Genomic DNA, 24,098 nt, shown 5'->3' with positions numbered 1-24,098 from the left:
GGAACATAAAACTAAACAATTCTTTGTTATGAGTTAATTACATATCTACGTTGAACATACAACATTTTTGCATCAATTGGCGCCATCCCTAGACGTAATTGATTCCTATTCCTAATCTTATCATTTATTTTCGTCCCACTTTTCCATATAAGCATTCTTATTTCGCGCATTTGTTAATTAATTGCTCAGCATTAGGTTTTGTACATAACTGGTGTTATGTTTGTCAGTGTTATATAATTTTTCTTTGCGTTTCAATGGAATCACACATCCAGCTTTTTTTCTAGGTTTTCATTTCAAGATTTCCTTGAATACAATGCCACAACATCTTCATGTCTCCTTTCTATGTCTATTATCGGAACACCACCTATTTTCAGTCGTTATTTCACATCGACATTTCCAATTTTAATTCTGCCTGACACTCGTCTGGTATTCTCCTGAATTAAATAAAACCCATTTCCAATAAAAAATAGCGATTTTGTGGGAATCAATTTAGATTTCTATAAAACTTTTAAAGAACCATTTAAAAATGTTAAAAAATGATTACGAATTCACCGCTTTTTTATTAAATTTGCTTTTTTTGTCGTTCCTGTTAAAATTCATAAATAAACTATTAAAAAAATGTTTTTAAAGCATTGTTCGAAATAGTTTTTCAAAGAAAATAGTCAGATGTTAAACATTTCGATAGCGAGCATATCAGTCATTCTTTTCCTTATTAAATATTTATTTAAGTTTCTTGCACTTATATATATTTTATATCTACATACTGTTTATTTGAAATAATGCATTGTTAAGTATGTATATTTAAAACATTTAAATGATGCAATGCTGGTCTCCATGCTGAAGTGAATCCTACTAAACGAACGCACTGTCAAATATTTACTCAAAAAAGTTTAAGACGCATAGACTTAACTTTACGCAAATGTTATCTTATCTGCTTGATAAAATGTAGATTTGTTATACGGGGAGTGTTCGAATATGAATTATACATTTGTGGCATATGGTGCAAATTCGAAAGATCTTTTTTACTATTAAATAGAACTAAATTTTAAAATTTATCACCTAGGACGAAATGGAGCGATTTGTCAATTAGTTTATTTTGGTAGAAGTTAACGGTATTTTTTTTAAAGAAAATGATCAAGATCCTATCCAGTAGTATACTTTAGGGTCACGTGATAGCATTTTAGTGAATAAAATGCAACGGTGGAGAAAAATCAACATCGCCGGAACCTAACCCCTGTAAGTTCCCTAATGAAGCAAAAACTCTAGACACCATCAATATGCTAACATAGCGATGAATACAGACTGTATGGTGCTCATGTTTTCCATAAAATTGCACTTTAATGTCGTGTTTCAAATGCAAGTCACACTTATCGTAAAATGTTACTTCAACGTAGCATTTCACATACCATCCTTCATGCTACGGCCCTACAGTCTAATTCAAGCTCTGGTCTCCCTCAGCAAATCTCTCTATTCCTTACGGTCTGTGGCAAATCTCCTCCACGGTCGACTGCCAAGAAGATTTCTTGTGCCATCATCCTCCCATCGCTTTACATGCGTACTGAGATAAAGGTGGTTCTTTATCAAGGTTTCTTAATATTGTTATGAAACTATTTTGTTGTATTTTGTTGTGGCATTTTAAAGTATATACTATTTTATTGGGAATAAGCCACGAGTGAAGGTTAAAATAAGTTTGCTGACGTTTCAATTAAGTGGTTAAATTAATTACTATTGATTCGTCACATTTATAATGCTTACTATATACCTTGTCGCCCTTTTTATGGATTGGCCAGATGATGCTACTATTCCAGTATTTCGGCATTTTATATTGTCTCCATATTCTGTGTATGACATTATATATCCGTTTCATTATTTCCTTTTCACCCGACTTGACCATTTCACATACAATTTCACTAAATTGGCAATATAGAGGATTTGAATTATATAACCTAAAGGTTTCCACGTTTGAACAGGTTTTGTCTATGGTAATTGTCCAATTTGGACAATGATCTTATCAGCTATTTGTTTGTTAATGTTTCTATGAAGATCATCGTTGCGCCGGTACTAAAAAGCATCGATGCTGTTTATTAAATACTTTATTTTGAAATTTTAAATAATTGAATTACGAATAAACCCTTGTGGCCCAGACTGAGCAGTGCTATATTCAGTTGCTTGTCTTGTTTTAGTCCTTGGACTGTTTAAAACATCCAGTAAGTTCTATCTGAATGGAAACTATTGCTGTTGTCGAGTCCATCGTTACCTTTATCAGTCGGATATATTTACCTTCATTACATTACATATTCCTCCATTATTTCTCATTTAATTTCCGGATTTTTATCGTGATAAGCACTCTACGTTTTTTTCATTCTGCGGAGAACTTCAGCAGAATTAGTCACATGTTCAACTTGAGAGAGCCACAGTGTTTGTCTTTAACACTACATCTAAGGAGCCTTCAGCTTCTTTATAAATGCCTCCGAGAGGGTCTAAGCTTCCTTATTCTCTTCTATAGTTATTATTTTTGTGCATTGTCTTCCAGATTTTTAGCGTCCAGCTCTCTTAGATCTATAGGTATCTACTACAGCTGTAACTCTTTAATGAAGATCGAACGTATCGTGATTTTTCTCTTAAATCTTTATGTTTTTTCAGTTTTTTTCAGTCATTTTTAAAAATTAAAAAAGTAGAACTTAGTAGACCTGCATATTGAGAAGTTTCAAGTGAGATAAAAAAGTATTCTTGCAATTTAAGTAAACCAATTTCAAAATAAAACAATTGTTAAAATTTGATTTATTATAAAAGTTCATCCAGAAAAATCTATTTATATGTGTATATAATATATTATATAATATAATAAAACGATTTGATTTAACTCTTGTTTAAACTGTTTGAACACCAAGGTGATAATTATTTTTAACAATGACTTCACTTTGAACCAATTAGTTGCACTTGACTACGTATTTTTAGTTGAGTAGAGTGCAGATCAGCATTGGTGTGCTCAAGATATTTTTATACTTTTAGTAAAAAAACAGAAGTTTTTTGTAACGTTTTCGAGGTCACGATCGCTTATCTGTATAGAAAGATGAAACCTTTAGTGAGATATAACTCACGCAGGTGTGATATATAGGAAAATTGGAACACATACAGGGCGATCTAAAGAATCAAAAATTATCTTTGACAATAGAAAAACTGTATAATTTTTACTTATTTGTCTACACTTTTTGGTACTTCTGTTGCTACTTCTTAATATTATTGTTAATGTGTCGTGCTTATTTCTTTTACATTTCTATTTTTTTATATTTCACCCTTATGTCCTATCTTTACATAATTTTATATCTTTATATATCTATATACGATTTTAAAGTTGTGCAGTTTGTATTTCATCAACAAATTTCTATTATTAATTATTTTAATTAAATATTAACTATTCACATCCAGATGTCAGTAAAGGCTAACCTTTGAAATTCGGGGGATCCCTTGTTACATGTTCTCCCTATTACAGCATTGCGAGTTTCGCATTGAAAGGTATAAACTGTTATTGTTTTACAATAATTTTTCTCTTAGTGGTTGTTTCTTCGTTTTATAAGTTGTTTAAAATTTTTTTTTGTCAAAAGCAGCACCACAGGGTAAGACCGGTCGTCACTCGACACTGAGGAGTTGGCAGATTGAGACCTCTGTGCCGTTTGACGGTTCCTGTATTTATACAGAGACCCCCGAACTCGAACGGAACTGTATCCATCTTGAAAATGACTCCAGATTTTTACATTTATCTGACCACGGAAATCTATCCGAACATATATAATATATATATATATATATATATATATATATATATATATATAAAGTAGTTAGGTATTATTGACTGACACGTTATGTAAAATAATGTTTTATATTGAGGTTGCAGTCATTAATAGGGCAGGAAAGTAAAACTCTTTGTTCTTTAATCAAGCTTTCGCAAAATTTATTTGCTTCTTCAGGATATGCTAAAATATGGTATCAGTAAATACAACGAAATTAGAACTAAATAGCATTGTATAAAACTAGTAAAAAAACTTACAACATGAGGTTAATCCATTAAATTTTCAAATTTGCAAAACATTAAAACTTAACTTATTTTAAAAATTATACAGTTATGTAAGTACAATATAAGTGGCGCCAAATATGAATATTTAAATTTTTTGAAATTCTAATATTTATAGTCAGAAAATCTAATATTGGAAAATTATAGTATTAATTTTCGTAAGACAGAATGTAATTATAGATATTGCTTAGTTTATCAATATCAGTTTTTTTATTAACGCATTGATATTTATTTATGCATACCATTTCTAAGAATTCTCTTTTATTTAATTGGTTTTCGCGTCTTAATATATTAGTTTCATTGAAATTAAATGAATGATTTTTATTAATTGCATGATTTATTAATGCACACGTATTTTTATTATTTCTAAGGTCACTTTTATGTGATGTTAGTCTGCCTATTAGATTTCTAGATGTGTGTCCGATGTATGACTTATCACAATTTTCGCATGGTATTATATAAACTACATTTGAGCTTTCCTTAATGCTAATAGGTGATTTAGTTTTTGTATACAATGATGCTAATGTTTTAACATTTTTAGTTGCAATTTTAATATCAGAATAGTTAGCAAAGACTTTAGTTAGTTTGGGTGTTAATGTTGGTATGTAAGGTAGTGATGTGAAAGTAAATTGAGATTGCACGATTTGTTGATTTGGTTCTCTTGTTTCATTCATGTCAATCATTCTATTATTAGGATTATTAAATAAAAATTTGTTAATTATTTTAATTGGGTACGAATTCTCTAATAAAATGTCTTTAAGTTCTAATAACCCTTTGTTGATGTTATTGATGTGTGATAATTTGACTATTCTGTTTTTTAAAGCCAATATCAAATTTATTTTCATATGAGGTGGATGTTGTGAATGATAATTAATAAATCTGTTACTAAATATAGGTTTTCTGTACCATTCAGTGCTTAATACATTTTGTGCATTACGTTTGATTTTTATGTCAAGATATGGGATGCTATTTTCTATCTCTTTTTCACATGTAAATTGTAAATGTTCACTATAATTATTAAAAGTTTGTAAAGTTTCATTTATTTTGTCTGCAGGTAAAGCAAGTATTAAGTCATCTACAAATCGTTTGATAAATGGGATATGAAAAGGCAACTTTTTTAAAGAATCTCTTATTAAATCGTCTAGTACATAATTACATAATATACACGATATACTTGAGCCCATAGGTGTGCCAAAAATTTGTTTATAGAATGCATTATCAAAAATCAATACATTAGAATCAAAAATGAATTCTAAAGTGCTTAAGAACGTTTTTTTGTTAATTTTGCAATTTATTTTGATTTTATCCCAATGTCTGTTTATACTATCATTAATAATATGTAGTGGTAAATTAGTAAATAAAGATATAACGTCAAAGCTTACTATTATATAATTATTTGGTAGTTGATAGTTATTGATAAAATTACTTAGTTCAAAGGAATCTTGTATAGAGAAACTATTATCTAAGTTATATGACTTTGTAAGAATATCATTCAAAAATTTTGCTAATTTACTGTTTGGTGAATTAATTGAACATACAATTGGTCTCATTGTTAAGTTAGGTTTATGTACTTTTGGTTGTGCATAAAAGCGTGGTGTGACAGAGTTATATATAGTGAGAGTTGAGGCTTCTTCTTTAGTGATCATTTTTTTATTTTTCAATTCGGTAACTATTTTGTTAGCTTTCTGTTGCAAGGTACTTGTGGGATTGTTCTGTAATTTTTTATAATGTATTAAGCACTGAATAGTACAGAAAACCTATATTTAGTAACAGATTTATTAATTATCATTCACAACATCCACCTCATATGAAAATAAATTTGATATTGGCTTTAAAAAACAGAATAGTCAAATTATCACACATCAATAACATCAACAAAGGGTTATTAGAACTTAAAGACATTTTATTAGAGAATTCGTACCCAATTAAAATAATTAACAAATTTTTATTTAATAATCCTAATAATAGAATGATTGACATGAATCAAACAAGAGAACCAAATCAACAAATCGTGCAATCTCAATTTACTTTCACATCACTACCTTACATACCAACATTAACACCCAAACTAACTAAAGTCTTTGCTAACTATTCTGATATTAAAATTGCAACTAAAAATGTTAAAACATTAGCATCATTGTATACAAAAACTAAATCACCTATTAGCATTATGGAAAGCTCAAATGTAGTTTATATAATACCATGCGAAAATTGTGATAAGTCATACATCGGACACACATCTAGAAATCTAATAGGCAAACTAACATCACATAAAAGTGACCTTAGAAATAATAAAAATACGTGTGCATTAATAGATCATGCAATTAATAAAAATCATTCATTTAATTTCAATGAAACTAATATATTAAGACGCGAAAACCAATTAAATAAAAGAGAATTCTTAGAAATGGTATGCATAAATAAATATCAATGCGTTAATAAAAAAACTGATATTGATAAACTAAGCAATATCTATAATTACATTCTGTCTTACGAAAATTAATACTATAATTTTCCAATATTAGATTTTCTCACTATAAATATTAGAATTTCAAAAAATTTAAATATTCATATTTGGCGCCACTTTGTACGTAACCATAATAACAATCAAGAGCTAGTTATCAACAACAAAAAATATAATAAACAGAAACGAGTGTCTTTCTGACATAAATCAAACATCAACATAATCAATGTCAAAATGAATTTTTACAAAATTAAATTAAATTGGAATATTGTACTTACATAACTGTATAATTTTTAAAATAAGTTAAGTTTTAATGTTTTGCAAATTTGAAAATTTAATGGATTAACCTCATGTTGTAAGTTTTTTTACTAGTTTTATACAATGCTATTTAGTTCTAATTTCGTTGTATTTACTGATACCATATTTTAGCATATCCTGAAGAAGCAAATAAATTTTGCGAAAGCTTGATTAAAGAACAAAGAGTTTTACTTTCCTGCCCTATTAATGACTGCAACCTCAATATAAAACATTATTTTATATATATATATATATATATATATATATATATATATATATATATATATATATATATATATATATAAGAGTAAGAAAAAAGAAGTACTTGTGACTCGTTTGGAAAAAATATATAAATGTTTTGATGGGTTGGAGTCAATAAAAGGGGCTATTGGTTAACTATTTAATATCTCGAGCTTTCAATTGTGTTTACAATTCTTATCAAAAGCTGCTAAAAAAGACAAAATATCTTACAAAGTTGAACTATAAAGGAAAACATTTTTTGTTAACTCACCAAATAAAATTAGTTTCGTTAATAAAAATTGCTGCAAATACATGTCAAAAAGAATTAATACTAAAATGCCCTTATCTAATAAATTCTTCCCTGAAATTTTAATAATTTTGAAAACATTTTCTTAACAAAAAAAAATAATTGAATTTATAAATAGTTTAAAGTAGCAACCAATTACAAATAAGCCTCAATGTCATAAATGCCAACTTAAAATGTTTACCTTTGACAATTATATTGTCAAAAATAAAATTTTGTTTAAAAATTCTTTTTTGTTTAGTAACAAAAAAGAAGAAGATTTATTCACCATTGATAGATGTCTGAAAAAATGTAACAGATATATGGAAAATCAAATAAAAATGTGATATTTTTCAAGTTTCATATATAAATTATAAAGAAATAATATAATTATAAATTTTGCTTAGATTTTGAATTTCTGATCTTTTGTTTAAATTATTATCACTTTTGCTAATACAAACCATTTCCAAAAAAGTCCTTTTGATTTTATTACTTTCACTACATAAAATTTTAATGTTATCAAAATCCATAATATGGTCTTTATCGATTACGTGCTCTGCCAAAGCACAAGATGGTTTTTTAATTCTGCAATCACTTTTGTGAGAAATAATGCGATTTGAAAGATTTCTTCCGGTCTCACCAACATAGTCAGATTCACACTGAGTACAACTAATGCTGTATACTACAGTCATTTTTTCAAATTTGTCTATAGGATATTTAGTTTTGGAATATAAAGATGAAATAGTTTTGATGTTCTTTGTTGCTATTTTTATATTGTCAATAACCTTTAGTGTTTGTATTAATTTAGGTGTTAATGATGGTATAAAAGGTAGTGAATGATAATAGATGTTCTGATTGTTAGATACAATGTTTTGAAATTTAGCAAAAAATGGTGTTAAGTTATTTATATTAACAATATCAGAAAAAAGCATCCTATGTAGCATATCTGGAGGATAAGAGTTTTCAATTAAAATATTTTTTAAGAATTGAAGATCTTCATGTAGATAATCTGGATGAGAAAGTTTTAAAACACGTTCCTTTAATCCTGTTATAAGGTTCATTTTCATCTTATTTGGATGATGAGAGTAATAGCTTATAAATCTATTACTACATATGGGTTTTCTGAACCATCTGGTTTTCAACATATTTCAAGGATTTACTTAATTAAGAAAAAAAGATTTCTTTTTTCTTACTCTTATATATATATATATATATATATATATATATATATATATATATATATATATAAAGCTATTATATATTTATATATAGCACACAATATACATACGTATTCAACCAAAATCATGTTAATTATATAATAATAATTAAAAATAACTACTTTGAATAATTTCTATTATTATTGGTCCAATATAAATATGTTTATAATGTTTGATTTAAAATTAGTGATTTAATGATTAACTTTTAGCTGAATATATTATTGTTTGTTAATAATTTGAATCTCTATAAAAACTACAAAAGTTGCGCAAAAACAAATTCTTTGTTTGCTCTGTTGCCAATGTCACAAAACCAGATTTACCGTTCTTTAAGTTGTCTTTCATTTTCAAATTCAATAAGTTTAAAACCATTACCCTTTGATTCATCATGTTTACTGAATTGCCCTATAGCTGGTTTAAATATTTTTTTCGATTTTAGCGGTAAAATCTCCTATTACTAGTTTCATATCAAATTTTTAGGTATTATCATATGCGTCTTTCTAGTTCTTCGTCACATTATGACTTTTCTTCTTCATATTTTTCTTCCGTCGGAGAAACCGTGTTTATCTGTATCTCCTCGTAGTCTAATGTTGCAAATTTTATCAGAAATTGGCCAAAAATTAACTACATTCTTTTGAAACTTCCTAATAAAATTATTGTACAAAATAGGTTATGTTTCTTTTAATTCCCTGTCTATTCTGTTTGGTTACTCGTAGGGTTAATAAATCAATTTTTTATTTTCTTATATGTATTATAAAGTTTTTAAAAGATCCATCGCTATTGTTCCACTTACATACCATGAACCTACAACTAGGTTATTTCGCTTTCTTTTTCTTGTTTTCTTATTTGCTTTTTCCGTTGCCGTGGTCGTTTCTGCATTTATCTATGCTTGTTCTAGTTATATTGAATTTATTGAAGATTCTTTCTTAAGTTGGTGATCAACACTCCATCTCCATAATTGCCCATCGACTGTAAGAGTTTTGTATGTTCTTTTAACGTCCTTCTCTTCATTCTTGAGTTCTTTATACTTTTCTCTAACGTGCTTCTAGATCCTTCCTTCAAACTTCATATCATTATTGGTATATACTTCCTACTTCGAACGAACAGGAGTACCTCTTCAACTGACCATAAAGTAGAGGCTGCAACAGAAATTAACGACAAAAATTAAACGTTGGAAGTTTGAAGCCACAAATAAATCAATTTTTAAATTTTACGAAATATAAAGAATGACAAAATGCCCGTAGGAAGGTTCTAGGTAAGGTAATGTTCTATACATGAACGCAGTCTACTGAAATATGGAACATGACCAGAAAAGGAAAAAAATGCTTTAATGAATGTCTGAGAAAGAAGCGTATTGAGAAAGATATGAAGAACAGTTAAATTGGACGTTAACAAAAAGACTGTGCTACTTGGGATGCGTGACAAGAATGATACAAGCCGAGGGTGACCACGAAAAAAAAGGTTGCAGCTATGTAATTTGTGGTACACAGAGGGACCAAAGAGTTCACTAAACAAATATCCGTTTTCTAAAAAAGGAGTAACAAGGGCTTTTTTAAAGGAGGACATGCTCCAAATATACCAATCAATTACGGAATAATTATAACTTTCAAAAATACAGTAAGCATCTTAAAATTTCCAATATTTTAATTGTGACCACTTGAATGTTGCTTTAAATATAAATAGACGAAGTGCTTTCGCACTTTATGGCTTTTTGAGTGATGAGCTATTTTCAGACGTTCAACTACCCAATTTTAATTAGTAACAGACGCCGCGTTTAATTTGAACACCTACTACACGTCGAAATAAATTCTCATTACATAATTGTTTATGAAAAAGAAAATCGGCCTTCGAAATTGATTGTTTCTTGATAGAAATTAATCTTCGAGGCATCGAAATTTTATCTCTTTTTTTTACTTTCCTTCATACGTCAGTCATAAGTATATCAGAAAGTGTTAGAAAACAATTTATCAATGTAATATTAACAATAGTTATTGCATAATCTAGTTAATCAATCAATAAATTTTCTTTTATGCTTAAATATATGTCAAAATTATCAAAAGTCAAGTAATTTCTGTGTAATGAATGCCTTGTAAGTTATAAAATTTGTAATAAACGGCGACCTAAATATCCTCGTTTGTAAAATAGAGAAATTTCTTTGGATATTACAAAAAACTATTGAAAATATCTGCCAAATCAAACAGATTCAAGTCAGACTAGATGATCAACTTTCTATAGACCTAGGTCTTGGAATTAGCTGGAAATCATAATAAACTTCCTTACGAGACATTTGCCAGTCAACTTACACAGTCATTATCTAGCACGACCGTGAGGAATTAAATAGCAGGCCAAACACTTTTTGGAAACCATCAACTGACTTATGGTACCTATCCTCTAGACCTGTACACTCTGATACGGAGTTCCAAAATTTTGGAATGGGTATTATGAATGAATTAAATATGTACAATAAGTCAACTGGTTGCAGTGTAGCCGGTTTATAAAACATGGCTTCCAAAATAAATAGTATAAGCAGAAAAAAATCGACCAGATGTAACTTAGAACAATGGCATCAGTATTAAACAAGTTGTGGAAGGAAATACGCTGTTTGGCAATGGCGACATGAAGAGAGAAGCGAGAAATAAAGTATAGTAAGTCAGATGTTAATTAGAATTAAAGGAAAAGAGAACATGATATATACATAACAAGGGACGAAAGTAAACATTAATGAATACAAATGATAATGGCCAAAAATTGATACGATTGATTACATTCGCAATTGAAAACGGGATAAAAATAATGAGTGCGCATTTCAGAAGAAACAATATATATAAAGAAACGTGGAAAATTCGGAGATCAAATAAAATTAATCAAATAGACCACATCTTAATACAAGAGAAGTTAGAGGGGCTGACGTAGACTCTGTGGTCATTTTTTGTTTCTAAATTTAATTTTGAAAAACTGTGAATATTTTATAAAATACCTTATTATCAAAAGGATATACAAGAAACCTACCATAAACAAGATAGTGCTACTGTGAGTAACATACAACAAAAGTTCTTGAAAATGACAAACACTATAAAGGAAGCAACGTCGAAGAACATACCAACAACAAAAATATTTAGAAAAAATCACTAGTTCTATGAGAATATAGAACGGAATTAGAAAAAGATCAAATTTAAGATTAAAAAGTTTGCGATCACAAAAACAAGACGACCTAGAAAAGTATGCCAAACAACGAAAAAGAAGTAAAGAAAATCCTAAGGGCGCCAAAAAGAAAGTATATGGATGATAAAGTAAAGCGTATTGAAGAAAATTCCAAGAAAAACGAAATAAAAAATTTCTACAAAGAGATATATTAAAACTGGGTACCAGGGAAAAACGATGAATGCAAAAGACAAACAAGGAAACCTGATGGACCAAGACCAAATACGTGAAAGATGGAAAGAATATTTTAAAGAGCTGCCAAATGAGGGAGTGACTACTTAAGAAAATTATGGTATGTTTCAACGTCCCAAATAGTAGTAGAAGAAATAACAAAGCCCACAAGAGAAGAAATTAAATAAATAATAAAAGATGTGAAAAATCAAAAAGCCCCGGGGAGAGCGGCATTATGGTAGAAAACTTAAAATATAGAGGAGGGGAATTAAGAAACCAACTTCGTAAACTAATAGTAAAAGTGTGGGATGCCGAAGTAATGCCCCAAAAATTGAACAAGTCCAATATATTTCCCATACACAAAAAGGGAGATAGAACTGAATGCGCAAACTATAGAGGAATGTCCTTGTTATAGGTAATATACAAAGTGCTCGCCATACTAATTAAAAAACGATTAGAAAAATATATGTGGGTAAGAATCTAAGAGAATACCAGGGAGGATTTCGCAAGAGAAGATCAAATTTGTATACTAATACAAATCCTGAAAAATTGCTATGAACACAACATTTCAGCACAAGTATTTTTCATTGATTACAAAGCCACCTACGATACAATAGACAGAAACAAATTAATAAAAACACTAAAAGAATTCCAAATGCCAGAAAAAATACTAAGATTGGTAAAAATGACAATTAGAAAAACCATTGTTGTTGTGAAATGCAACGGTGCAGTCTCAGAAGAATTCGAAGTGGAAAATGGTGTTCGCCAAGGAGACTCTTTGGAGTTGGAAATTATCCATCCAGCAATTGAAGACCTTGGGACCAGAAGGGGACATGCCACAAAAGATTATTTTGGAGAAAACGTCATTTTAAACTTATTTTCAAATCCTGAAATCCAAATTTTACATTGTTCTCGGAAGTAAGGTCCACAATCGTTTGGAAATATGTTATTAAATACACAATAAAAGTAACAAAAGTTTTTATTGAACCGTTTTTGAGTTTTTGAACATTTTTTGGAAAAATATGAGGCTTATCCCCTCTTGAACAAAAAAATATATTCTAAAAAATGAACATAAAATGCAACAATGAAATAATATATTCAGTTGTCAATATTTTCAATATCCGAAAAGTCGTCGAAATGTTCAATATATTCCAGTGATTCATTATCAGTACCTGGTAGAATCTGTTGGCAGGCACCAATTTCTTCATAAAATTTTAGGAAAGCTGGTGGAATAAACTGTAACAGCTGGGAAATATTTTCAATTTTTTTTCTATTTAGTGGAATAGGTTCAGTGTATTTTGATTTCAAATCCCTGGAAAGTAAAATTGACTTCCTCATACCTTTCTTTCCAATATTAACTGCCTTATAGTCTTCATTTATAAGATGTTTTATATACATTATGTTAGGTTGTTCAGATGAAAACTTGAGGCTTGATATTTTGGAAAAGTTAACTTTTTCCTTGTCATCTGTATGGCGTTTTTTCGTAATTTCGCTGTGGAGTTCTTTAAAAGAAAAAAAGTCGGATTGTTTCAATACAATTACCTCAAAGCAGTTTTTTCTTTTACATTTTCTCACTGCTTCGTACCAATCGTCTGGAGTATACACTTGTTTTAATCGATGACGCTTATACTTTTCAATTACTGCGAAGTCACGGTCACATGGTAATCTCGTATGCCCTACTACCAAGTATTTGTGCTCAATAGAAGTGAAAATGCCTTCTATAGTAAGTTGTTGCCATAAACAAATTAGAGACCAATTTTTGTTTTGGCCGCTGCAGTTATCTGTATACACTATAAGTTTATTAGCAGTGGGTCTATTAGTTCGAAAATGTTTATATAAAATGCTGGCAATTTCATCGCTACCTCGCTTGGCAATGTTTTCTGGCCACATGTACATGAAGGCCTTTCCACTAATACAGTCATGGATGCCGAGGTTATAAACCCATGCCTTTCTCAAATAGAACGCTGCTCCCACTGTTAAATTTGGCACTGGCATTGCCTGTTGTAGGTCAAAGCTGATAACCATTGCATTTCCCGTGGCTTTAGCCTCTTCTGTGTCGTTTTTCATTAGATCCTGCATGGCCTGGGCACGTCTTTGATGTAACTCCAAATCAATTTTCAGTGTCTTTGCAATTTCTATGTCAGCTTCATTACTAATTTTCACATTCATTGAATCACATACTTTACAAGTATCGCTCTTAGGTAACTTAAAGCCTATATTAAATTCTGAGCAGAATATGCGCCTATATTTGTCTTGGGTTACTGCCACAAAATTATTTTGGCGGCACCACTCAAGATAATAATCATGATGTAAACTGGAAATTGAAATATCGGAATCTAGGTAGACTTTTGTTGGGTTTTTTTGTCTGCTGTAATGGCTTGTGTATTTTGGTATCAAATTAATATGCTGTCTAACATACTCACAGTGTTCTTCTGGTATTTTCTTGTTGTTGTTGTCATGCTTACCTCTTTCATCTGACTTTGGAGTAGACGCACCTTCTTTATTTTGGTGAACCAGTCTTTCAATACGTTTTTTTGAAATGCCGTGTATGGCAAGAAACTCTTTCTTACAAATTTCAATTTCATCTCCATTTACTTCGACTCTATATTTAACTGATACATTTCTGGACGAATGAATTCCTTTTGTTTTCTTTGGGTAACTTCTCTTCTTTGGAATTACTGTCATAGTTGAGAAGAGGTAAATATTTTGCTTGTCATAATTACCCAGGTTCCAAAAGGCATTAAATATATCATTTTCCTTACCTGCCAAAAGCTGTCTACACTGTTTTGTGCAACCGCAAGGCGCACCTAATTTTTTTGGTTCTATTTTCTTCCCTTTTGTATTTATATATTCGTGACCTAGATTTCTTTTAGTCTTGCGCTTAATTTTTTTATGCCGTTGGGTATTCTTTTGTCTCCATCTAGAAGGCGCCTTCTTTTCTGGAGTTGGCAAGACACCTCGAGAAGTCTGTGGGGTAAAAACCTCTTCATTCTCCTACAATAAAATAGGTATTTTACTAAAAAGGGATAAGCCACAAAAAACCTTTAGAACAGGATAAGCCACAAAAAACCTTTAGAAAAATCCTAATGTTTTTAGGTTCGAAAAATGTAACATAAGGGGACAAGCCACATATTTAATAAACTTACCATTTTTAAGTTGATATTTTCCGAATCGCTGCTATTTCCGGACACTGTATAGTCTTTGTCATCTTCGCTTTCATTTAAAAATGGATCTTGGTCACTGTGATCAGAATCAAACTCAGAAAAGTCTATTTTCCATTTACATGCACGGGAATGTTCCGCCGCCATGTTGATTACTACTGTGGCTTGTCTCGTTATGTTGAAAAATAAAGTAATGGTGACACAACGGGACTTAACTACAGCGGCGCCATCTATAAGAAAAAAGCTGAAATTTTCTCTTCGGGACATTAATACGGTCTTAAAGTGGGCGATTTCTACTTTAACTCAATTTTGATGAAATTGTGGCTTACCCCTTCTGGTCCCAAGGTCTTCAATTGGCCTAAAAGACCTGTTAACGCTATACGTACATACAAGTCAGATGTTCATTATATCTAATAAAATAGTAGTAGTAGCCAACGTAACAGTGTAAAATAGTTCCAAAATAGAAAGTGTTCACAAAATGGTTATAATTAGTTAGGATAACGGTTACGATAGACTTAAAAAGAGAAATATTAAAGAGAGTCCGACGAAACAAAAATACTAAATAAATGTCCCTAACCATGAATCTAACTGCGAAGACTCCCATTACGGTTACTTTAGAAGAAATGAAATGAAACTTAACTAACCAATAACCAACTTGATATTGAATCTATACATGCCAATATAATCAAAATCATCAAAAAAGCCGAAAAAAAAATTTCAAACAAAATAACATTCAAAAGAAACTCGCTACTAGAAATGTTAAAACACAACAGAAACTCTGAAGACCTAAAACAGCTGAACAAAAGAATATTTCAATGCAAAAAGTATAAGACAAGTTATAGAAGGAAAGAAAAATATGAAGGTGTTGTGGAAACAGCTGTCAAACAAAAAGAGAGAGAGAGATTTTCAAACAAAAGGACAACGCAGGTTTTCCAAAAACAAATAGAGAAAAACTGCTGAGAGTAATAGAAAAGTTCTACACTGAACTATATACAACTAGCCACCAGATATGGGATCAAGGATCAGAGTTTATGGCGGATATCTCAAGAGGATGGGGTAGCAGTAGAGTCTGTTAAACTTTGAGGAGAAACAAAGTATTGCGTGGAAGAGTGAAATCGTTGGGTTTGACTATAGGATTTTCTAGTAGGTGTGCGTTGTTAGCTTCTTTGTTCCATTCTTCTATCAAATGCTCATCGATTGTGAAATTGTTTGGAATATTGTTAGCTGTTAACGTTGGCGGTTTTCGACATTTCAGCCACAGTTGGTCCTGGTTTAGTTGATCGATGTCGTTTATTAGCATTGATGGATTCTATTAATATCTATTGTATTGAGCTTTAACAGTAGCTGACCGTCGTGTTGTGCATGTTGCTTCAAACCAGAAGTCATTGAGTTGGTGTGCTTTTTATGGTCCTCGTAATCTATCTCGTGGTTTGATTTAATTGTGCATCTGGGACGTTAGTGATATAGAGGTCTGCCAATGCACAAGCAGAGTTAAAGAATATAGTTTGATCTTATTAAGACAAACTTTTTCATTACTTGTTTTTTAAATGATAAATTTTCGTTTTAAACACTGACTAAATTTTTTAAGTCGTGCAGTTAATATTTAAAAAGTTCTGTATGTTTTGTTCGGCCAGTCCGTCTAGCACACAGACATCAACTACAAGTTTATTCGGGAATTTCGCTGAACGAATACGGAAAAGTATTCTCGGAATTCAATTCTTGCCCTAACTACGCCCATTGCTGTCAATGCCAATAGCCAGGTGTTGTCACAAATGACGCGTACCGATTTTTCTTTTTATATAAATACTTTTATATATAAAGCATTTTTCGCCTATGCTTGATTGCGTCTTTTAACGGCCAACGCTTGACCTTTTCGGGTCAAAAGTCCGTTTTTAGTTGTTAATAGTGGTCCCCAATTTAAAATTATAACGTTAGTTGTTCAGGAAAATTAGATCGAGCTGTTGGTATTTTAATTGCCTTTACAGAATACTTTTTGCTTGACGTTTTCGTTGCAAACAAAGTTTATGTCATTCATATGGTGCTCTAATAAAAAAAAATAAGCAAATAATCTTTTGATAATCTAAATCTTGATTAAAATTACTGTGTCTACTTCTATAGTTCATTTCCAAAGCTGTCTCAAGGAGAATTACATAAAGGCTCCATGGAACTGTCATAGACTTTATATGCAATCGACAAACTGTGAACACTTAAAACAAATACAGAAATGAATATTGAAATATGGGAGAGAAAGTACTATGCAGGATATATAGAAACATTAATGACGACCAAAATTGGCCAAAAAGAACAAGTCTACCGTATTTGGCTGGCTGACAATCGAGTAAAACTGCCCGACACATATGCCGTCTCCAACGGTTTTCACCTATCTCTCTTCTGAGCCTAGGCAATTCAGTGTTTGCTAGCTATTTTTCATGGTCATTCGTAGTATTATCATCATTCTCATCTTCTTCGTAGTCGTTCCTAGATATATATTTATATATGAAGAACTCTGATGCCATTTATCTTCATTTTTAACCGCTTAACTGCAATTATTCACAGATGTGCCTTCCATCTACATAGCATGTGGATGATCTTCCTTATGCATGTAGTTGCCGTTACTGGAAGTTACCAACCTTATTTCTTTTCCACAGTTACAGTTGTTGGTGGTTTTTACAACTAGGTATATAAATTCTTTCACGATCACAATTCCACCAACACTTGTTAGATCAGGATATCTTTATTTTGAACTTCTTGCAGTTTAAATCTGCTAAAAATCATGAATGTAATTTTAGTTAGTACTTTATTCGCCTTATCTTACAGACTTGGCTCTTAGCGACTTTTATCCATTTTTAAACTTGAGGCGATTTGGAAGTAAAAAATTTTCGTTTAATTTCAAAACTTTTAAATATGTAAGGTTAGGTCCGATCCAATTTTTTAACCTTGTTTAGGCTATTTCCTCTTCAAGCAAGGGATACTCCTTTTTTTCGGAGTAAGGGGGGTGTGGTAAACGTGATGACGTATGCTTGTGGAGATGTAGAGGTGGATAGCTAAGAAGCTGGGTTTCAGAAGCTGGCATGTGTGATATGGACGATATGATCAAGCGCACAAGAAGAATTGTTGGTGAAGAAGGCTAAACAAACGGAAGGAGGTACTTCAAGGGATTACCAGGCATACTAGGAACGGCTTTTAATCAGCGTTTTTGGCTTACAGTTGTTAGCTGCGATATATGATGGGGAATGATTCTAAAATATCAAAATACTTATCAGAAAGTTCGTGTCCAGTGTTTTGTAGAAGTTTAGCTGGAGGGAATGGAACTTTTCTTTTCGGAACCCTGGTGAGTATTTGCCCTCTGCGATTGCATGGCGTCTTTAATATTTGTTTGGCTCGGTTGTTCGAGCCTGTATTAGTTCAAAGGACATACCTCCTACTGAGGGATAGGATTCTATCTTGAATCGGTGTTAGATTGGCTACCTGATGTATATGTGCTGATGGATAGTACCTGCACATCCTCATGCAGAATCTAAGGATTTTCCTTTCAGTGACCACGATGGTGTTAATTTGGCGCTTGTTAAGTGATGCGTAGACGCATGCCTTGTATTTGATTAGCGGTCTTATATAGGTTTTGTAGGTGTGCAATAATGTTTTAGATCACGTCCTGCCCATTTTATCGGATAGCTCTGCCAGGAGTTTAAACCTCTTTCTTATCCTGTCTAGGGTGTCTTGAATGGCGATTTTCTAGTTGAGAGTCCTGCTAAAATAAACTCCCAAATAGGAAACCAAGTTTCTGAGAATAAAGTCTTCTCCTAACAAGGTTATTCGGCCATGAACATCACGACAATTGAAAGATTTGAATAATATAAGTTGTGTTTTGGAGGCACTTATGATCACTCTCCATTTATTGCACCACCTAATGACTTGATCATAGATAGTTTTGTGCTCTTTCGAATACAGACATTTGTCCACGCTCTCATTTGATTTTCAAATTTGCTTTTGCTTTTGCAATTTTGGTTTGCTTTTTATTGAGAATGTTAAATATTTTAAATTATTCAAATTTCGTGTGTTTAATAATAACGTGTTTAGTTTTTATTCATCCTGTTGTCTTTTTATTTGTAAACTTTTCTGCGAGCCTTTACGGGAAAAACTGTTATACCAGACTGCTAAAGTCCCAGACAGAAAGGTGATTGACTTGACACTAAATACTTTTGTCATCAACAAAATACAAAGATTATATTTCACATCTCAAATTATAAGGATTGCTCCTACAGCATATTATTAGGTAACCCAAAACCAACTGGACAATATTCAATCATATCGGTGAGATATGTATGTACGCACCATTTAAAATAATTTGCATTCTAAATGACTAACGTTGTAAACCAAATTAGCCAAATATGTCGTGTAGACATAACAAAGTTTCTTATCAACCTCCTCTTGGATAGAGCTATCAGTTGACTTCGCTTCACAAGAATAAGCCACCATGTACGATTCAACGGCGCAACTTATCAGTGGCGCACATAAAGAAAGAAATAAGTATCTCAGAATTTATGCATTATTGGATATACAAGTCCTATATACTGTGTTCGAACAATCGAAAATTAATTGAAAACTTTCATCTTCACAACTTTGCTTATTAAACGAAAAAACGAGATCAACAATACATTAAACTCTATCACTAATAACAAAATATTAAAATGGTTCGGTCTCTGCATAACATCGGGACAAGTAAATATTAAGAGAATTCTGTAGAGGTGTAGGAGTTCAAGTAGCTAGGGATTACCGTAACAAATAAAGAAGAAAAAACCTAGAAATTAGAGAGCTTTACGAGAAACCTGTAATTAGCCAGATTCTCTCTCTCTCTTGTCATTTCCTCATTGCTGAGGATCGTGATTTCCTACAATGCGGGCTGTCAATTCTCTCCATCTCTTGTGATTTTGGGCTGCTCTCATGGACTCGGAAAATGTCTCTCCAGTGGCTTTCTGTACTTGATCTGACCATCGGATAGGTGAGCGTCCTCTGCCTCTACGTCCTTCTACGTTTCCGCACACAATTAGTCTTTCTAAGTTGTCACTGTCTCTTCTCGCAATGTGGCCAAAAAACTTTAAAACATTTGCAAGACACTGAGAGGAGATTGCCAGATTATTAAATCAAAAATAGTTAGGAGTAACAGATTCGCTGCACAGAGCAGAAAGGAAGTGGAGAAAAGAAACAAGGCACTTGGAAAAAGCGGTTTGGAGCTTGTAAGGAGAACTTAAACAAAAAAGGATAGGGAACTGCGGCGATCAGCATTTGGTACAAAGAATCTCAAGGATCATTTGGCGAAATAAAATCATGAACCAATTGTAAAAGTTTTTGATTCATTTTTACCATTACTAAGACTACTAGTACTACTACTACTAGTAGACAACAATAGACCATTGGAAAAGTGTTTTTGATATACTCAGATCATAAACCTTTAGAAAATTGTAATCTGAAAGCTGGATCAGACCAGGACAATCAGACAAAGGAACCACAAAAAATCAAGTGGTGGACGTTTAAAAATGAGAAAGAAAATCTGTTTAAGACAAAACGAGTAGAAGACATTATCTGGAATTTGAACTGAAGTCCTAATACAATTTGGAGGAATGTGTCGAATATTGGAATATGATATAATAGCGACAAACCAGAGGAAAAGAGTTTAAAAATAACGGGACTTGGTGGTGGATCCTTCAACATCTCCAATGGCATCAATTAATACATTTTCAAATGGATGTGTTGCTGATACTAGTTGCGACATACAACCAGTATTAGATTCTTTTCTAAAAATTTTTCTACCAGATTTTAGTGATCAGTTTGGAGAACTTTTCTTATTAGTGTTCTCATCGTTTTTTTACGTTCTTGTTTTCTTGTTTTTTATGTTTTTTTTTGTATGAATATTCTTCTTTACTTTTTTGTGTATTGTAGATTTTGAAATTAGCTTTCCGCTTTTATTTTACGGTACTCTTTTCTTTGATGTACTTTTCAACAATCGTCTTAGCTTTGTGGAAGTGCACTATGAGATTCTTTACAATTGAAAATATAATCGATTAATGAATAGAAGGATTTGAGAAGATGTATTTGAAAAGAGACCGTTGACAAAAAAATACTTAATATAATACGGAAAAAATACGGACTCGATTACGGAATCAACAACTAAAAAAATACGGTAATTGCAAATACTAGGAATTAACTACAATTTTAGTTAAAAATACATTTATGTTGTTTTACCTCTCTCAAGTAGTTATGTTTTTAATGTCATTTAGCAATAGTCATTTAGTTGTATATAATATATCTTCTTCTTCTTCTTCGTCTAGCCATTCACGTCTACATCTGAACATAAGCCTCTTCAAGTCTTCCTTTCCATTGTTTTTTATTGTACGCTACTTGTAGCCAATTTTTCCGGGCAGTCCTTTTCAGACCATCTGTCCATCTCATAGGAGGTCTGCCTCTGGGTCTTTTGTGTTGGTATGGTCTCCAGGTTAAAATTGATCTGTGCCATTTGTTTAGATCGCTCCTAGCTACATGTCCAGCGTATTCCCATTTCAACTTTAATGATTTTTGCACCACATCGGTGCCTTTGGTTTTCTGTCTTATCCATGTGTTTGTTTTCTTGTCCTTAAGTGATATACCTAGCATTGCTCTTTCCATCGCGTGTTGAGTGACTCTAAGTATATTCATATTCTTTTTTGTGATTGTCCATGTTTGTGCCGCATAAGTTAATATCGGAATAATGCATGCATCAAAAACTTTAGATCTAAGATGTAATTGAATTTGTTGATTTCTGAGTATATAGTTCCGTTTACCGAATGCTGCCCAAGCTAACTTTCTTCTTTTTTTTATTTCTTCAGTTTGAATTTCCCTATTTAGTATTATTTTTTGCCCTAAGTATATATATTCTTCAACTTTTTCTATAACTTTATCGTTTATTATTGTCACGGTGTCTTCGGAGTGCATGACTTTTGTTTTGTTTAAATTCATTTTCAGTCCTATTTTAGAAGATTCGGTATGTAGTTCTAAAAGCATGGTTTGCATTTCTTGTAGGTCAGTAGCTATCAGGATTATGTCATCTGCAAATCGTAGATTACTGAGGTAGCGGCCATTGATGTTTATTCCCTTATATTTCCAATTTAGGTTTTTAAAAACGTCCTCCAAAACTAAGGTGAACAGTTTGGGTGATAAAGTATCTCCCTGTTTGACTCCCCTGTTTAATGGTACAGGGTTCGTGTGTTCATTTTCATTTAGGTAGTATGTAGCTGTAGCTTGGTTCATAGTTTCTTTTATTAAGTTAATATATCTGCTATCTATTCTACAATTTTGCATTGCGTTTATTACGGCCGTGTGTTCTATGGTATCGAAAGCTTTTTCGTAGTCTACAAATGCTAGGAAAACTGGAAACTTGTATTCGTTACATTTTTCTATTAATATTTTTGTGGTTAACAGGTAATCGGAAGTTGAATAGCCTTTTCTAAAACCTGCCTGTTCATATGGTTATGCCTGTTCATATTATGAACAGGCATATAATACATATACACACAAAAATATAAAATGTATACAAAATAGTGGAAAACACCAAACAACACAAGATATTTTAAAAGAAACTTCAGACCGACTGCCGCCAACACTGTCCAAAGACAAAACCCTACGGCACTGTCTAGACCTCAATTTGATTAATTTACTAATTTGTTCCTGTTTTCGTACCTGTTAACCGTCGTAATAGCGTACAGGATGCGGTAGCGGCGGTAACGGCGATGGCACTCTATTAAATTTCCATTCATGCCCGTCTTCCCGCTATAACTTGCTTAGGGTTTATTACAATGCCATATGCACGATATCAAAACGTCCCAGTTGCTTAGCTCGGGAGGCTTCTTCTGTTTAGACTTTTTAATTTATTTTTATGCCATCTCTACAATTAACTAAATGTGGAGAATGTGTTCAAAGACTCAATATATGCGACGATACACTGTTTGTAGTCAGTTTAGTACAATAATTGAGAGAGAAAATCAATCCTGTGTAAATTACACCTTCTCTCAGGAAAAATTTTTAAATGGGAATGACAGGGAAGTCTGTTTTTCAATTCACAGGCCGAGATGATTTTTGGTGTTTTGAGTTTGACATGTTAGCAAATACGGGTACGCTGATTCTGAATATGAATTCGGTTTAAGCCCATCACGTCCAAATTTTTCACAAAATTAAAAATAAACCTTGTGAGTTATGATGCACTAGTGCAAACAAATACCTTATTGATATTTCGTAAATTGCATTAAAATTATTTGTTTAAAATACTTGATAGATCGATAGAAAATATTTTAATACATTATTATGTTAATTTCATTTGAATGGCAACACTGCCCATCACGTCAAAATGTTCACAAAACTGAAAAAAACTTGTGAGATATTATATACTAGCGCAAACAAGTACTTTATTGGTGCTTGTAAAGTTTGGTGATCAGGACAAACCTTGGGCTCCACACAAAGTGTGCTTTTAGTGTATCGAACTACTGAGAAAATGGACAAAAGGTACACGTACTCTTTACCCTTCGGCATTCCTATGGTATGGAGGCAACCAAAAAACCATGGAGACGACTGCTACTTTTGCTCCTGCGATATCAAGGGTTTCAATTCAAAAAATTAACACAAAATTCAATATACTAATTTACCTTCTGCTAAACGACCTGTATCTCATGAACCAGGAATCCATATTAATCCAACTTTTCTTTACACCATCCAACACCAATCATTAGATGAAAGTTCAGATGAAAAAACCGATTAAGATGAATTCAATCCTGAGATAGACCAACCTCAGTTTATCCAAGCTGAACTAAATGACCTAGTGAGAGGATTGGGCCTATCGAAGGATTCTGCACAAATATTAGGATCACGACTGAAAGATAAAAATCTATTGGCTCCGGGTACCACATTTTCGTGATATAGGCATCGTGAAAAAGAGTTTGCGGAATATTTTTCTCAAGAGGGCTCACGGGGG

The 24,098-nt window shown here is 31.9% G+C and overlaps 2 protein-coding genes across 30 annotated transcripts in view; one reads left to right on the top strand and one right to left on the bottom strand.

Moving 5' to 3' along the window:
* trol (terribly reduced optic lobes) overlaps positions 1 to 24,098 on the top strand; it is a 1,082,793-nt gene that overhangs the window by 649,439 nt on the left and 409,256 nt on the right. The window lies entirely within an intron of this gene.
* Positions 13,041 to 15,250, bottom strand: LOC140442992 (uncharacterized). Its single transcript, XM_072533986.1, has 2 exons — positions 15,089 to 15,250; positions 13,041 to 14,936 (listed from the first exon to the last, which is right to left on the bottom strand). Exons 1-2 carry the CDS (start codon positions 15,248 to 15,250, stop codon positions 13,041 to 13,043), a joined length of 2,058 nt encoding a protein of 685 aa, XP_072390087.1.

The sequence above is a fragment of the Diabrotica undecimpunctata genome, chromosome 6 (genome assembly GCF_040954645.1).
Source record: "Diabrotica undecimpunctata isolate CICGRU chromosome 6, icDiaUnde3, whole genome shotgun sequence".
Classification (NCBI taxonomy): Eukaryota; Metazoa; Arthropoda; class Insecta; order Coleoptera; family Chrysomelidae; genus Diabrotica; species Diabrotica undecimpunctata.
The sequence above is the reverse complement of the archived record's forward strand: the minus strand, read 5'-3'. Positions and strand labels throughout refer to the sequence as shown.

Excerpts from the sequence above, each read along its gene's own strand:
- LOC140442992 (XM_072533986.1), bottom strand. The coding sequence starts at position 15,250 with ATGGCGGCGGAACATTCCCGTGCATGTAAATGGAAAATAGACTTTTCT. Across the intron at positions 14,937-15,088 it reads AAAATATCAACTTAAAAATG|GAGAATGAAGAGGTTTTTAC; the intron begins GTAAGTTTATTA and ends ATTTTATTGTAG.